The 17123-nt window shown below is 38.3% G+C and overlaps 1 protein-coding gene across 5 annotated transcripts in view; it reads right to left on the bottom strand.

The window, feature by feature from the left end:
- DST (dystonin) overlaps positions 1-17123 on the bottom strand; it is a 316491-nt gene that overhangs the window by 92933 nt on the left and 206435 nt on the right. For all 5 annotated transcript variants that reach the window (XM_064447871.1, XM_064447868.1, XM_064447872.1 and 2 more), the window contains 11 exons: positions 16683-16964; positions 14338-14883; positions 11812-11988; positions 9055-9178; positions 6944-7152; positions 6354-6671; positions 6011-6177; positions 5341-5497; positions 4951-5077; positions 2272-2334; positions 1014-1249 (listed from right to left, as the gene is read on the bottom strand). In XM_064447871.1, the coding sequence (XP_064303941.1) occupies positions 1014-1249; positions 2272-2334; positions 4951-5077; positions 5341-5497; positions 6011-6177; positions 6354-6671; positions 6944-7152; positions 9055-9178; positions 11812-11988; positions 14338-14883; positions 16683-16964 (2406 nt within the window). The remainder of the gene's footprint in view (positions 1-1013; positions 1250-2271; positions 2335-4950; positions 5078-5340; positions 5498-6010; positions 6178-6353; positions 6672-6943; positions 7153-9054; positions 9179-11811; positions 11989-14337; positions 14884-16682; positions 16965-17123) is intronic.

Below are 17123 nucleotides of genomic sequence, written 5' to 3'. Positions count from 1 at the left end.
ATTATCCAAAACCTACTAAAATAAACACTGAACAAACCTGTGCATGATTTAGAACTTTTAGTAAAAGGTCCAACTGCATCAGAAGGATGACTCTTGCATGAGCACTCGCTCAGTTTTCCAGCTACCTGTGGATACTCTTCTATTACTACACTGGGGGTAAGATGATCGTGTTAGCTTTGCACATTCTCCGTTAAAAAGTAAGGAGCTAGTTTTCTTCCACATTTAGCTTGAATTTTAGGGCTGAACGCTACCCAAGACTGAGGAAAGTTAGTAGCTGTTCACGTTAACTTTTAAGGGTGACCTGCCAAATATGAAAGTACCACCTTAGTTGAATCAAATTCTGTCCTTGTTTATCCACAGTCACAGGCAAGGAAAGAATTTTCCCTATCCATTACATTTCCCTTTACAGATGAACCTTTACATGTCTAAATATTGTCCTTCATTGCTAGAGAAGCATACGTCTCCAGTGCTGAAACAGGACAGAAGCTTACTGCTGATTCAGTGGTTTTCTCATAGCAATTTAAAAGCAGGGAGGAGACTGTTGTGCAGCTATATAACTTAACAAGCATGACATGGCTGCTGAAGAGAAACACTGCCTTGGAATAGTCATAAGCTGCTGCAGCTGCAGAAACCAGGAGGTCTGTGCAGTGTCAGTGAACCAGCAGCTGCAGAAACAGCTTTTGGATAGATATAGCCCTTCAGATCTTACAAGCAGTCAAGTATATATCTATAAACCACAAAGGAGATCAAAAAAGTTTATTGCATAATCAATATAGCTTCACCTATTTAAACTGGCCACCAAAATAATTATCTTCTGACCTACACAACTCCTCTCTGACACTGCCCCTTTTACTCCATTGACAGTTCGCCAGATTTGCTCTAAGCCTGACTGGCATGATTACTAGGATCATTTAAATATTCTCTGCAACATTAAGCTAGGCTGAACTAGGTTGTTCAAACAGAATTTGCCCCATAACTGCAAGAAAGAGTATTTTGTTGAAGGCACAAAGTACCTTATGTTGCTCAACTAGGGCTTTAACCGCTTCACTATCAGTTGGAGCAGCTTCCCAATCTGATGCAGTTTTGTCCATTTTTTGCAACCACTGCATCACTGAGGTTGATTCTTCCTGAATATTCTGCATTTTTGAAAGCATACTTTCTAGTTCTGAAACCTTTTCCTTCAATAAAACTCCCAAATCTTCGTAACTGTGATTTACATCAGACATAGCTTGTTGAACAGTTGTCAGTTCTGTGAAAGGAGAGATGCACAAAGACTATGTTAGAGGTTACAAAGCCCTTCAAACAACAGACTTCAAGAACTTCAAAACAGTCCTCTGAGTTACAATAGCTAATAGTCCCCCAAATAAGAAGTTGCTGAACATGTTAAGAGTTACTTTCAGTTCGCTCTAAATGTGGTGACACTACATCTGATTGACCTAATGTAAATTCCTATTTGCAAGAGCTTCTCATTTCACAGAAATAATCACTTTAATGCACACACGTACACAAATACCACAAATACCTTACAATCTTTCTACCCATTGTTATTTTAATATTTTAAGCATCAGTTGCATGACCAGAAGTTGAACATACTGGACTACTGTTGGATTACTTATATGACAGCCTAACATTATTGCAACAATATTTTGCTCACATTCATGTACTATTATAATGTGTTTTATCACTGAGAGCACACAGCGGGCAGACTGTGTCCTAAGGAGACTGTAGTTCAGGAGAATGAATGCTGCAGACTCAGGACATGGTAAGTGGCCATCCATAAGTACGTATTAAGTGCCTGTGTAAGTTCCTTTGTTTCTGTAAAGGAGTCGGTCACATACAGTGATACAAATGTATGTAAAATGGGTGCCTTTGTATATGTACGCTTGTGTATATGCATTTTGTGAATGCTGGTGAGTGCTTCAAACCACATACACATTAGAATTTTCTCGAAAGCCATGCGTTATATTAAAATAGTTACCCCTGTATACATTTATAGAAATACATATTGATTCAGAAAATACAGCCAGATTTGATCTTTCTTCAAAGAAAATATTGAAGGTAGGTATTACAAATATTTACAAATAATTACAAATAATTTTAGTCCTGGTCATCTCCTAGTCAATATAGTTTCCTTACGTGACAGCAATGTAAAATTTCAGTCTATTAGTGACTGCTACAAGCAGATTTATATACAACATTTTAAAAATACTTACACATTTAACAGTAATTGGCAAGTGCATTTCTTTATCACATCCTCAAATTTTTACTGACCTTTATTTTTCAAGAAATCCTGAGTTCCTGGAGCTCCTCCTTCACCATTTAACATTGTGCCACCTGTGGGGATCAAGAGAGACCAAGTCCTACGCTTAGCTTATCTGGGCCTTTTCCCACCAAAAACTCAGAACCGAATTTCCTCTTCAAAACAACATGACACATAGCTCTCATCATAATGTTAAAGAAGGATCTGAATGGTAACCTTGTAATAGTAAATATTTTATTTAAACTGTTTTATATATTTTTAAGGTTGTTTTATGTTTTAGGCTGCCCCAGCAGCTAGTACCATAAGTGGTACTACATATGCACAGCATATGCATAGCGGGTGGGTGTACACATGGATGCACATATAAGTGTGCACATATACACAATGTATAAGCAGTCCTACTGCTCACAATACTATGCTAAATAAACGACTACAGTGGATGAAGGTCTGAGCGTCCTAGATATGAGGCCTATTCATGTCCATATGGCTAACATAACTTCCTTCCTCTCCCCAAAAGGAGCCTGTTCCCTCCTGCCTACTGAGAACATGGTTTTACCAAGCCATCATGTCTAGGTATGGCCTGGGAGAGGGCTACCTGGTAAATGCTGAGACTCTGAGGAAAGCAGTAAACAGAAAAGAAGCCCAAAGTGGTCACTGCAGACACCACAACCAAAGGCACTGCTTCCTCAGGACACCTTTACCCACCAAGGAAGTAGTTGAGTCACTATCCTTGGAGGTATTTAAAAGACGTGTAGATGTGGTGCTTAGGGACTTGGTTTAGTGGTGGACTTGGCAGTGTTACGTTAATGATTGGACTCAATGATCTTAAGGGTCTTTTCCAACCTAAATGATTAAGCAGCACCATACCTCTGCACAAAAACCTCTTGATACCAACTGGACAAATCCCTCCCTATCTTGTCATGAGCAGGACTTGGGCACATGCTCCATGACAGAGATTGCAACGTGAAGTCCTTACTGTCACTTGGAGGAAGCCACTCACCCAGGCAGCCCTACTAATTAAACATAATTTCAGAACTTCTGGAACCAGGGCTACATGGGCTTTGTAAAACACTGCCAGACCACAGAGCTGGGGCATGTGGTCAAGCCACAGAGAACTGCAAGGAGAATCGCTTCCTGCTCTCTTGCACATATGTATTCCCAGATGAGCATTTAACAGAGAATGATTAACAGTTGCCTTGGAAAAGGCTATGCATCTACCCACAGTACCAGCTGGACAGTGAGGACCACGTTAGTGGCAGCTGTAGGACGGCAAGAGAAAATAAACCAGATAAGAGGAGTCACAGGCCCCAGCCAGAGCCTTGTAAATCTTCATGCTCTATTAGCTGGACTCTGGTATTTATAACTGTGATTAAGTGATATACAGTACAGCTCTTGTCTAGGAGGGTGAATATTCTAGTCTAGAGGATTACAGCTGCTCTTATATGCTAGTTATTTATTTTTTTCTATTTGGATGCATAGGAATAGATAAAGAAGCAGAGGAAGGAGCCCAAATATCCCATATAAGGTTCCAAAATGTTCCTTGAAAGGGTTTTATTTAAGATGCAAACAAGAATGAAAAAGAGGCAGCTAGTACAAAGAGATGTGAAAAAGAAAGTGCTCTACTCTTGCCAAAAAGGTATCCTCTGGCAGTCCCCATCCTCCCAGTGCTTTGCAGACGACCAATGAAGGCCAACACACTTGAACTGACTAGGACTGGAAATAAATTAAAGAACTGGCTGAAAACGTGCTTCTGGCCATTAAAACACCCTCGGTACCACAAGCCTTGAACTGTGGCTTGAATGATACCTTAGCAGAAGGACTGGTTTCTGTAAAACAAATTAACATTTAAACACTAGAGAAAATAATGGAAATAGATTTGCTGTCTTTAAAATCAGATTACCTGTAAAAAGGGTTTAGCTGAAGCTCCAGACTGGAAACACATTTTGGCCCAGGAAAGCCATGCTGGGATATGGAGTTCATTCCCTTTTGTGATGTTGTTTCAAGTAAAATTTTGACTAGCATTAATTATGCTAACATATTGAGATGAGAAGGTCTGCCTAGGTTCACCTTTTAGAAAAACCATGTCCTCATCACCCTTCTAACAAGAACTGCATGTCTCTGCAAACCTTTCTGTGTTTGCCTGGCATCACGTAGAATAGCCTTGTGGCCACGAAAGAGGTCTCTCTGTACGGCAAAGGTACCCCGCTGTTTGCAGAAGCAGGGTCTATATTTGTCCTGCTCACAGATTTGATGTATATGTCATAGAATCATTAAGGTTGGAAAAGACCTCTAGGATCATCAAGTAAACGTGAAGCGCTGAAGACTGATCAGAATAAGTCAGTTTCTCATTATCAGAAGTTTTCTGGGAATAGATTAAGGCAGCTGTGATACTGTTCATTTTGCTGATTATCTGGGAATTACATACTGCAGTAACAGCTTCAGACCTCTTAATCATTTACATCAAAGCACTTTTACACTATTTTGGCAATGTAAAGCAATCAGTATGTGTACTGAATTACTACAGCAGTTAGAGAGTAGCGAACAGTGGTCAGAACAAACATGGCTAACTGACTTCTCACAAGCCATTAATATTCAGACAGCTAATCCAAGGGTGAAATATTTTATATTTTGTCTTAAACGTTTTAAAAACTCCTGAAATGTCAGGCTTACCTGATTACATAAATGCATACCTGATTTGGCAACTGCTCTCAGTTTGGCAGGAGAAGTCACAGCAGTAATTAGATTACACAGCAATGTTCCTCTGCTATTCATTTTCTGCAGTTCAGGTGCTTTTAATGTCCATTCATCTTTCAAATTCTGGTTAAGAAAGAGTCATTTGTTCATTACAAAACTGATTTCAAACTTAAAAGATTTACTGCAGAGAAAGGAACAACCTCGCTACTTTGGAATCCCCTGCAGTATATCCAAACATGCAGAGGAAATGGGAATGTAAATGCAGACTGCAAGCTCCCCAGTCCCAATTACCGTGACTGCTTACCCCTTAAGTCTGTACTTTTATGTTACTAATAGATGCCCTATTTCCTTCAGCTATATTTCACTTCTAATCTACAATGTCTTACCAATGTATCTTCCAAAGGTTTCTTTAACTCCTCTGTATTCAGAGAGGGCTGCACTGCTGGAATTTGTTCTGTCGTCTCTTTTATCCATTTCTTTAATGATTCTACAAGGAGCTCGAAAGCATCCATTTGTTTCTGACAAGATGATACATCCTCTTCTCTAGACAATTAAAGACAACAAAAGAAATTGAGGACTGAACATCAGTATTCTCTCTGATAATTAAACTACAACAGATATCATCAATCTGATACTGCTGTTCCTAAATTCAGAGTCACAAAACCTAATTTTATGGATATGAGCAGAAAATCTAGTCTTGCTGTACAGGTAACTAATATGGAAGTTCTAATAATTTCTTCAGTCTTCCTTTGCAGCCTGATTTCAAACAGTATATATTCTACCAGAGAAGGGGAGAAGTAGGTTTTGCATGGAACTGACAGGACTTCTCCGAATGTCACAAAATCTGAAAAGAGTTACTTGTCTTCACAGCCAACATCAGAGCTCTTGAACCAGACAGGTTCTATTTCCAAGTAGAATCTCTTTTTTTTTAAATAAAAAGTATCTCTGTTCTGTGGCTAACCGCAGTCTCTTGAGATTGCATGCAAGAGGATAGCAGTCATCACATTCACACTGTATTGTCAGCCAAGGCAGAAACACTTCAATTATTTGACTTACTTTTCCTTTACAGTCTCCTCTACCTCTCTGAATTTCTTTGACAAAGCATTTACTTTTTCTGACACCAATGCTTTATCTCCAGGAAGAGCATGGAATGAAAGTTCTTCAAGAAGCTGCTGCAAAACTTCCAGATCTTTCTTATGTTGTGCCAATTCTACACTAGCTTCCTGCAAGACAGGATTACGTTCTTCATATTAGACTTTACAATAATTTCTCAGAATTAAATTCTTGATTTTAGCTAACCAGATGAAGTTGGGAAACAAACATGCCTTTTTTGTTGTTCAACCACTTAGATGAGTTAGACTAGAAATGCACAATATATAAAAATGGAGCTGTACTGTACCTGCATATACTGAGACACTTCACTAACATCCTTTCTTGGTGCCTCGGTCTCACTGAGTGCCTGGTTTTTCTCATCTAGAAATGACTGAAGTTTTTCTGACAGATCTTCAAATAACTCCACTTTAGTCTTCAATTCCTCCATTTTCATAAGCTTCTCTTTATGCTTGTTACTTGCTTCAGAAAACCGTCCTGCAAGTTCACTCATTTTAGCTTGCAGTGTGGATGCAGTGGACGGATCTGCTGTTTCTGTGAACTTCTTCACTTTTTCATTCATAGTGTTTATACTGCTTTGGCGACCCGCAATGTCTTGTTCTAGCACCTGAAACAAGCAAGAACTACTTTGTATTGCTTATAACTAAATTTTAAGAAGTAAAACTGGTCCACCATGTGAAGCAACAAATCAGTACAGCTAGACCATTGGCATAGATCTATTTATTTCAGCTACAAAAATCCTTATGTGCAGTTTCCCTTCACACAGTCCTCTTTATTAAGTATTTTGAATCCATTAAAGGTGCCAAACCAAGATTGTAATTCTTTCTTGAAATCTAAATTATCAAACAAATGTTTCTTCTTTCAGAGAATACTACTTACAATGCTTTTACTAATAATATCCTGAATAGCAGCAGAACTCAAAGGCACTTGGTCTTGTTCTTCAAGGCTCTTTTCAACACTTTCCATCCAATCCAGCATTTCATCCAAACCATCCTGCACGCTCAGGGATCGTGTCAGAGTTATTTGGAGCTTCTCATTCCTTTCATTCACAGACTTGGATAAATTGTCATACCTCTCCACAATATCATCTGATAAAGAGAAAGTATATTTCAATTTTTTCCTTCAGCCAAACTAAGCTTTTAACTCATTTTACCAGTTCTCACCAGAAAAGTGCAAGTCAAAAATTGCCTACATCAGAACAAAGCAAAACCATCAGCTTTATTCAGTAAAAGCACACAAGTGAATATCAAAATCTTCAAATAGAGCCAAGAAGCCCATAGGAGAAGGGAAATGAGGGAGAGCTTACAGCTGTGTTCCCCAGCTTTTACAAGCTGGTTCCCATGCAGCTCTAGCTTATGACACCTGTCGGCTGTTCCCAATAAATAAAACAGCAGAGTATTAAGACAGCTCTTCTACAATTATGTTTCTTATGTTATTGTAAGAGCTGAAGGGTTCTTCCAGATGGTTCTTCATTAGACCTTCAACACTTTCAGGATAAGCCTCTGAAAGTTACAAGCTCCACGTACCTCCCATGGAGTTTCATCACCAACTCCAAAGATGCACACCTGCAGCTGTTCTGCTTTGCTGCTCTGCAAGTTACTTATGGGATTCCAGTAAGAGATAGTTGCGTGATATACACACACACACACACACGGTCTTCAAACTTCAGACAGTGGTGAATGAAATGCTGTGCTACTTCTCACAAGTGATAAGAAAGAACGGGGTGTTCGTGGTAAGGTTTTTGGTCTCTGTGAGAAGAGGCCAGGGCCTGCCCCATGGAAGACACAGATGGTTCCAGCCGGCTCCAACTGACCCACCACAGGGCACAGCTGAGTTCCTCAGGCAAGCTGGTGGTGCCTCTAGGAAAATGTGTTTAAGAAAGGGGAAAATGCTGCCTAGCAGTGGGAAGTGAGGGGGGAAATAAAGGGTGAAAAACAGCCCTGCAGACATCAAAGTCAGACGAGAAAGAGAGGGAAGAGGTGCTCCAGCTGCTGGAGTAGAGATTCCCCTTAAGCCTGTGGAGGGCTGTGCTGGAGCAGAAAACCACGCTGCAGCACATGGTGGACCCCATGCTGGAGTAGGTGGATGTCTTGAAGGAACTGCAGCCTGTAGAGAGCCCACACTGCAGCAAGATTATCCTGAAAGATTTCAGCCCATGGAGAGGATCCATGCTGGAGCAGGGAACAGTGGCAGAGAGGAGGTGTTACCAACTGACCACAACCACCCATGCCCCATCCACCCTGCGCTGTTTGGCAGGGAGGAGATGCGAGTGCTTGGGAAGGAGTGATGGTGACCCTGGAAAAAGGAGCGGGGTGGGAGGATGGTGTTGCTTTAATTTGTCTTTGTTTCTCACTATCGAAACCTATTTTATTTGGCAATAAATGAAATTTAATTTTCCCCAAGCCAAGTCTGTTTTGCCCATGATGGTAATTGGTAAGCAATCTCCCTGTCTTTATCTCAACCCATGGACTTTTCCATCTTATTTCCACCCGCATTGTGTTGGGCCATGGGAGTGAGAGAGCAGCTGGGTGGGCATCTGGCAGCCAGCCAAGGTCAACCCATCACAGACAGTTTCTTGAAGCCAGAAGGAAGTAATTCCTTGGCTAAGCAACTTCAAATAATTGCTTGGAAACAGGTAGCTGGAGTCATGAGCGTGCTCCTTCCAACTGGAGAATTTATGATCCTCAGCAAATCACTAACTCTGCTTGGCATGCCCATCTGTACCATGTGAATTAAACATAATCCCCATTTCTGGAAAAAACCCCAAAAACATCAAAAATAAAATGACAGCTTTTAAGTGAAAAGCATATGGATCAAGTGTAGGAGACAGACCAACAATGAAGTTACTGTGTTGTAATAGCTTATGACTCAACAAAACATGGACTTGAATAGTGACACAAGAATGTGGAAACTCTGTATTTTGTCTCTTCCAGTACCTGCATGCAGACACAAGTGATAAAAAGAGGTATTAAGAAAAGTAAACATTTTACCCAGTGTTTTCTGAATCTCATCTTTGTCTGGTGTCAACTCTCCCCTTGTATCCAGTAACACTTCAGCAGCTTTTTTCAGTTTTTCTACAGCAATTTGATGGTTAGACACTTGCCCCTGAAGAGCCTAGAAAATTCCAAAATTATCAGTTATGCTTCTCAATACAGCTAACAGTTACGCATGCAAGGCTTGTGATATGCCATACAACCTAAACTTAGTCCTGGGAATAAACTAACTGAATTTATAACCTCTCCTTCAGAAAAATCTTCACCTGTGGCTATGACTGTTGTTGACCTTCTGGCCCTTGTTTTAGTTTATTCACCACCTTTTTTATCTTCTGTTTTACAATACTTCTCTGACTCAACTGATTTCTTGCATGTAACTTTAAAATGTGTCTTTCAATTAACTGTTTTCAAAGACCACTTGGTACAGACTCATATACTATCCAAAAGAAAAATACCCATATTTTTCAACTCAGCATCAGAGAACAATTGAGGGGGAAAAACACACAGTCATCATCAGTAGTTACACGTTCACCATCAGCTGTATTGACAATGGATCAGGCTGATATTGCAGTGTAAACAGGAATAGCTTGAAACAAGATGATCGCCTTCACAGTTTAGGAACCTCCTGGAGCCAGTGTCCCTGAATTTTGCCTAGGTTTGTCCATTTAACCAAGAAACAAAGGTTTAGAGACTAGCCCAGCCATGACTCACTCCAGCGTCAACAGAGAAAGACAGGAAGGCTGCATCAACTTCTGAAAGTAGCTTTCTCTCTCTGGTGTATAAAAGCACTTTTCAGAGAACAGTCTTTAAATTATTTCAGGCCTCTGTGCTAGTGCATATGATGTATCTTTGTCTGATTTACTTAAACTTTATACAAGTCCAAATGAAATGACTTCTCATTTATTTTTTGATACACACCAAATCAGTGAACATATGACTCAAAAGGTAATCCTATCTGCCCTGCCAGGACATTCAGCACTGGTATCTAGGGCACAACAGTATGTCAGAACATAGTATGTCTTGCTGACCCACTTGACATAATAAAACTCAGCTAGACCTGAAGAGGAATTTTCCTTACACTACAGAAATATACTGTACTTGTGCAGAAAAAAAGGAAAAGAAAAAAAGACGTACCAGAAAACCTTGTATGCTGACAGAAAGCAGGCAAGCTGATGCCAGAGGCACTGAAGAATATTCTGAAGAACAGTTAATCCCCATAAAAAGATTAGACCCCACCATGCTGCCAAGGTCTGTGTCTAGCTGGATTATCAGCTGCATGTGCTGGCTACAGGGGACAGCTTTAACTTGCAACACCTGACTTCTTCAGAAATACTCTTTGTTTGGCTTTCATTAATTGGCTTGCTTTCTTCAGCCTCCTGTTTTTTCTCTTCCTTTGAATCTTTTGACACTTTGCACTCTCTCCCTTCTTCCCTTTTGTGTGGCAAGTAATCCATGTAGGCGTTTCATAAAAGAACCCCAGTACTCACTCCTTTTGTATTACTTGCATGAAAATTGGCATTATACAGGATATAATTCATTTTGGCATAAGGAACAAAAACTTTAAATGAAGCCTCAAATTGTAATTGGTGTTATTCCTACTCTTCTACTGCTTGAAAGCACAAATTACCTCAACTGTTACACTGTTAGGTGTTCAAAATTTACACTTTTGATTTTGTTGTCTTACAACATCGCTGTGATTTGTCTCCTCCGATGTGGAATGCACCAAAGTGTTGGGCAATTCCAGTGGCAGATTTGAAAGATACCATGTGGTAAAGGTACTACTGCTCAGGCTGATGTAAGCGAAATGGTTAAAGCAGGCACTTGCCAAGATCCATTGACTACATTTGTCAATAGCAAACATATCAGACCGGCATAGATACTCCACATCGCACAGACAAAACAGCGAGGAAATGCCTGACCAATAGCTTTGCTCACTGAAAATTAAATAATCTTGCATTTGAATTACAGTATAGATGATAGAACGTATTTATGAAAATAAAAGAGTCAGTTCGAAGACTACAGGCTATATGAAATTTCATATAACTCATACTTGGGTTGCTAAAGCTTTCTGTAAGCGTACATTTTATGCAACTAACTGGAGTTTTACCTTCACAAGCTCCATCACTAGCTTTTCTTGCTTCTACTAGGATTTACATTAAGTTGTGAGTTAGTCCCTCAGTGGAGGGTAAAAAAAAAAGAAAAACAACGTACTGTTTTTCTGTGTAGAACAGATTACGTTACATTCATACTCTGCAGGGCATATAGTACTGGAAACAACTAAAGCAGGCAAACAGACTAGTCACCCCACGCTGCTGCTCCAGTATGATCCCTTTCATAATGCAGTAACACACAAACATGAACAGAAAATAGCAAGAGTCACAGACAACAACCATCAAATAGTCATCTTTATCAGATCAGTCCCAAGCCCTACTCTGATAGCGAATTGTAATCACTAAATCCTTTCTTAGTTCAAAAACTTTCCAGATTTCACCCTATCATTTGCTAAGTGATACGAAACACATCTTGCTTTCACCACTGCTAATGACATCTTAGTCCCCCATTTTTTTTTCACCCTAGTGCTTTTCAGATAACACTCTGGGACAGCTGAATTTCAGAACTATAAAAGTCGCATGCCCATGTGCAAGGCAAGAATTTGGCCTGCAGCCACTTGGATTATATTAGATTATCCTGTTTTTCACACAAAAAGCAGTTCCTTTTAGGACAAGAGTACTTCTGCTTTTTAAAGCTTTTCACCTTAGTTTCTTCTAGTTGTCTTTGGAGATTTTTGGGATCCACTGCAATTGGCTCTGATAGTTGTTTGTTCACAGCTATTTCAGAGGCCCGGAGACCCGACAAAAGTCCAGATGAGGCATCTTCATAATGCTGGTATTTATCCACCAGGTCTTTAAGGTTATTTCCAAGGATGCTACACTAAAAGAGTAGAAACAAACAAGCAAATACCCAGGTATTAAATTGTGTGCTGTATTTCATACCAATCTTAAGGTAACACTTTCTTCCTGAAATACTGCATAATTTTTTCCTGTCATCTTTCTACTGTCTGATTTATGAACTAAGGCACAACAGCTGGACAGGCTACGCAGGTCTTCCCAATTTGTGTTCCTCAAGCGTGATTTAGGATCAAATCCACTGATGCAGGTGGGAAACTGGAATCTAACCCACTGCGCTAGAATAGGAAAAGCTTTACGAATACTTCTTGATCCATCACCATAAAGATTCTTTATCAGCATTCTCACACCAAAAATGGCCAGTGGAAGCTAGAAATTTTTTTAAAAATATCAGAAGATATGTGTATGTTCATTAAAATACAGACAGCAGAGCATTCTTTACATAAATACTTTATCTGCATAGCGAACCCAAACTGATATGGCTTGATATTGCACATATGCTTTATTTTGGTCACTTAAGAATGTCATCTGATCAAGATCCTATTACTCCTATATGTTAGCATGCCCCAAAATGTTACAGTGAATCATCACATAAAAAGGTCAGTGGAACTTTTTCAAGGCTTTTTAGAGACGGTTTCACAAGCAAAATCTGATTCTATCAAGTCATAATATTTATAAACAGTTACTTTAAATATTTATATTCTGAACCTTCCATACACTGTATTTTAATATTTACATATGGTACTTGGTCTCCACCTGGTGGGCAAACACAGAATGCACTCATTTACATAACCCGTGAACTAAGAACTGACTTCAAGATTCCTTCAACATATAAGCTTATAAACTCATATGTGTGTGTGCGAATATAAATATATATATACACAAAAAATACAAGCAATATAAATATTTATTAAAAGCAAGAAGCTTTTCCAAAAGGCAAAAAGGCTACTACAAACCCATTTACAATTTGGAAGATCTCACTTATGAATTGTGGAACATCTCTTTTAAAAAGTCTGTCATTCAAGACTCGATTTAATAAGGAAAGTCTACATTGTGTGGTTTTGCTCGCATATTTATGGTCAAATATTTAAAGCACGTCTATTATGTCTGCGCTAAATGTATACACGGAAAGGACAGAATTGGCAAGTTGACAAATCTGAGACCAGAAATCAAGCTACTGGCATAGGATTTTTATGCACATAAAAATAAGGTCTCTGAAAATTTTGCAATGAAATCTTTACATTCATACTCAAACTAATCCAGTAAACCAAATGGAGGAAATCTAATGTGTTAACACAAGCTTTTAGCTTCACTGTTCATATAAATTAAGTGGGGAAAATGAGAATGAGCTTCTGTAAATGGAGAGCCTTCTTCAGAAACTGTTTGAGAGAACAGGTTTTACACTGTTTTTGTAATTAAGCAATCAAGTCCATGCCTTTACAGAATTTACATTTCTGAGCAAGAAAACATTAAAGAGATTAAAATTTGCAGATGAAGACGGCAACTGCTGCAGACTAGCACTGTATCAGTGGACACTGAGGCTCCACTGAGGAGTCTGAACCTATGATCTTAGAAAATTATGAAATGGCATAGTCAAAGAATAATGACAGCAACTGTCTCTTAAATGGTTCAATTAATAATTATCTCAAAAGTTTACAATTCCAGAATATAATCCTCATTGAACAACACTTTGTTCGTTTTTTGAAAACAGTGGGAGAGTTGGCATGGGAGACCAGTTGGTGATGTTTGTCCAGTTCTACCAGACAGATTCCATACATGAACCTGGCATGGAGAGCTGGATTATCTTCCCTCTCTAAGGTACATGGAGGTTTTATACTACTAGTTTCCCATTAGTTAGAGACTAATCTCAGATTGTTAAGGATAACATGGTTTTTTTTGGCAGAGCAGTGGAAAAGAATTGCTATCCTTATTTTGTTTGTAGGAAGCCAAGTACATAAGCAGTTGCAGGAAATACTGCAAGGAACATAAAGAAACATTATCCATCTAAAAGTATAACAATTTCTTTCCACCCCAAAATGTTACTCCGACATCCTGTACTGTCATAAACTCAAACAGTTTGCTTAAGACTGGAAAGAACAATGAGAAAATCTGGTCTGATTTCTCCCTTATAACACAAGTAGAAAATTTCACCCATTCAGACATCAGTCTGGCACTTGACTAAAGCAGATCTTCTAGAAAACCATCTTGTTCTTTTATCTAACTTCAAGATACAAAGAATTTACAATTTCCCACAGTATTTCTTTCGTCAGCTAACCCATTTTTATACAGACTGCCAAATCAACTATAGTATATAATTATATATATATGTTATATACAATTATAGTCTCTCCTACTCAGTATAAATAAAACTTACCTTTGTATAGAGAGATTTGAAACGATCTGAAGCACTATCCAGTTTATTTTGCACTTCAGCGTACGTAGCCGAAGTATCGATACCATCTTTGTCAACTTTCACACCATCTCTTTTGCTACATGACCTTGCAGCATCTAAAACTCTTTGTCCGGAAATTGTAATATACCGTAAATCACCTTTGTGAGATATAACATCTTCTGAAAAACTCTTCTGCCTCTTCAGTTTGACCATAATACCACTAAAGTCAGAAGCCCCTGCCTCCAAATTGTCAAGTTCTTGTTCTGCCTGCTGCAGCCAGGTTTCAAATTCACTATAGTCTGCGTCAAATTTCTCAAGTTCTTCTCTTAGGGAATGAGTCAACTTCATTTTCCGTTCTGATTCAGCTAAAGCAGTCTCATACTGAGCCTTCAGCTCTTTCATGTTCCTTTGCATCTTGTCTTTTTCTTCAGGGGAAAGGTAGTGCCCTTGTTTCTCAAGCAGTGCCTGAGCAGACTGAGTTGCTACTATGACAGCCTGCTGCTGTGAAATAATTTTCTCATGTTGAGCCTATAAGAAAAAAAGACCAATTATGACCAGCACTTTCTCAGATGGTTCCATCAGACCATTGCTGTCTTGAAATCTCTGCTGAATTCTGCTTAGAAAAGATGAGTAAAACAAAGTGCATCAAAATGATAAAAAGCTTTTCTAGTTTTCATATTATTTATTAGAAAACATTTTGTGAGTAATTTAAGTGAAAGCATGACTCCTGGTCATCGTATTACCGTGCAGTTTCAAAGTTTTACAAAACATCCAATGGTAATTTTAGCCAGATATACAAGCCATGAGCAAATGGGAGTCTTCAAATGTCACTGGAACTCAGAAATACTGGGACGGAGAGATATATCTATATATATCTATATATATCACACAAACACTTACCCCTGTACTTCTAAAAGACAATTCTGTCTAGTAAAACTCGACATTATCAATCTCTTTTTTCCCTAGTAAAAATCATTTGCTTATTACTTAATAGTTAGGAGAGCGTGCTTAGATAATCAAAATTTACCCAATTCCCTGTTTCAAAATAGGATTTATCAATTAAAGCACTCAAAAGTAGGCAAATTTCCAAATCAAAACTGTTCCATTTCCTGTTACATATATTGTAGCTGCCATTTCAGACAAACAGACCAAAAGGAGTGAAGAATCAAGTGTTAAAAAGAATACAGATACTTCCATTTTATATTGAGTGAACAAACGTTATTATCTGATTTTTAAATTTCATTTTTTTAATTTCAAAGTGATTCCAATCAAATATACTTGGTCATAAAACAGGTCCTTTTTGACATTAAAAATTGAGATGCATTCTATGCATGTGAATTGTTTCAATCTCATTAAAACATAGTAAGTCATAGGAACTAAAACTGTATGCTAAATAAAATCCATATTTCAAACAGATTCTTTCCAAAAAATCTCCATTCCTGAAGGTCCTCTGTTCCCATGTAAAATAGCTATGTAAAATAGACTGGTATGCTTTTCTTCCATGGGTACAGTGGGCAGTTATCCTGTAGGTATTAGGTGCAGAAAAGAACTGTCAAAAAAGTGGAAGTAAATACATTATGTGCACAAAACCAAATGACCTAATTTTCTTAAGTTCTTTTTTTTTTTTAATAAGAAAGGAGATCCAAAATAATATCAGCTATCAGCATAATAATTTTCATCTATATCTCCATCAAACCACACCTAAAAGTTCTTGGTTGCTTGACTGCAAATCAACAAAAGCCAGCAAACCAAGCTCTTATGATTTTAAATGCTTCCAATTATCTTACCTGAAAAAACTACTTTTAACATGCTGTGCTGCGGTTTTATGTAACTCAGCCTTCTGAAGCCTTCAAATAATGCTTTGCTCATGTGATACAGTTATAGGGAACAAAGATCATAATTTCAGCAAACCATTATTTGCAGCTATCTGTAATCAGTGTTTGCAGGGAATTGCAGTTGGTTGAATCACTCAGCTATTACAAATATTTTTGAAAAAGTCACACAAAGTATATGGATTCATGTTGCCACTTCTTGCATTTTATCTACCTACTTAATTTTTATAGTGAGAAATTAATGAACAGACTCACCATCAGGATTCTCAACATTTGCTTTCTTAATGTGTCCTTCTTATTTTGCAGGAAACAACCATAGTTAACAGCAAAAAAAGTGGCAAATTTGCAATACTTTCTAACTACTGAAATTTCTACCGCTATATATCGCTAACTTCCTGGTGCCTGTTCCAAAGTCTATGACAGAAAATATGAGATTGAATTCACTCATGTTGAGACGCTTAGCACCTACATGTTGAATAAACCCAGTAACAGTACCTTGACTTTCTGATACTGCTGGTTCAGATTATCTTCTGTGCTTTTTACTAGTCCATCCACCCGAGTTTCAATGTCTTGCTGAAATTCCAGCAGATTACCATTGACATCATCCTCCTCTCCTTCCAAAGCCTTCACATCTCCCTCTTCAAAGTGTGTTCCATTCTGTTCTATCGTCTCCTTAAATTTCCGGCTGTGCTCTGCTTCTTTATCCACATTTGATAACCAATCCAGGAGATTTTCTATTGTATTTTTACTTTCTTCCAGCTGTTCTATGGCTGCCACCTGCATTGAAATTTCAGTTTCAGTTTAGAAATCTTCTTTAGGCACCAAAAAATATCATATGCAAACAGAGCATTTACAATACATTAACATTAAACAACATTTTTGATTGACATATAAGTTGCTGTTTGTTCTATAAAGAAAATAAACCAGCAGTTTATT

Source organism: Phalacrocorax carbo, chromosome 3, assembly GCF_963921805.1.
Source record: "Phalacrocorax carbo chromosome 3, bPhaCar2.1, whole genome shotgun sequence".
Lineage (NCBI taxonomy): Eukaryota > Metazoa > Chordata > Aves > Suliformes > Phalacrocoracidae > Phalacrocorax > Phalacrocorax carbo.
This window is presented reverse-complemented; position numbering and strand designations above follow the sequence as displayed.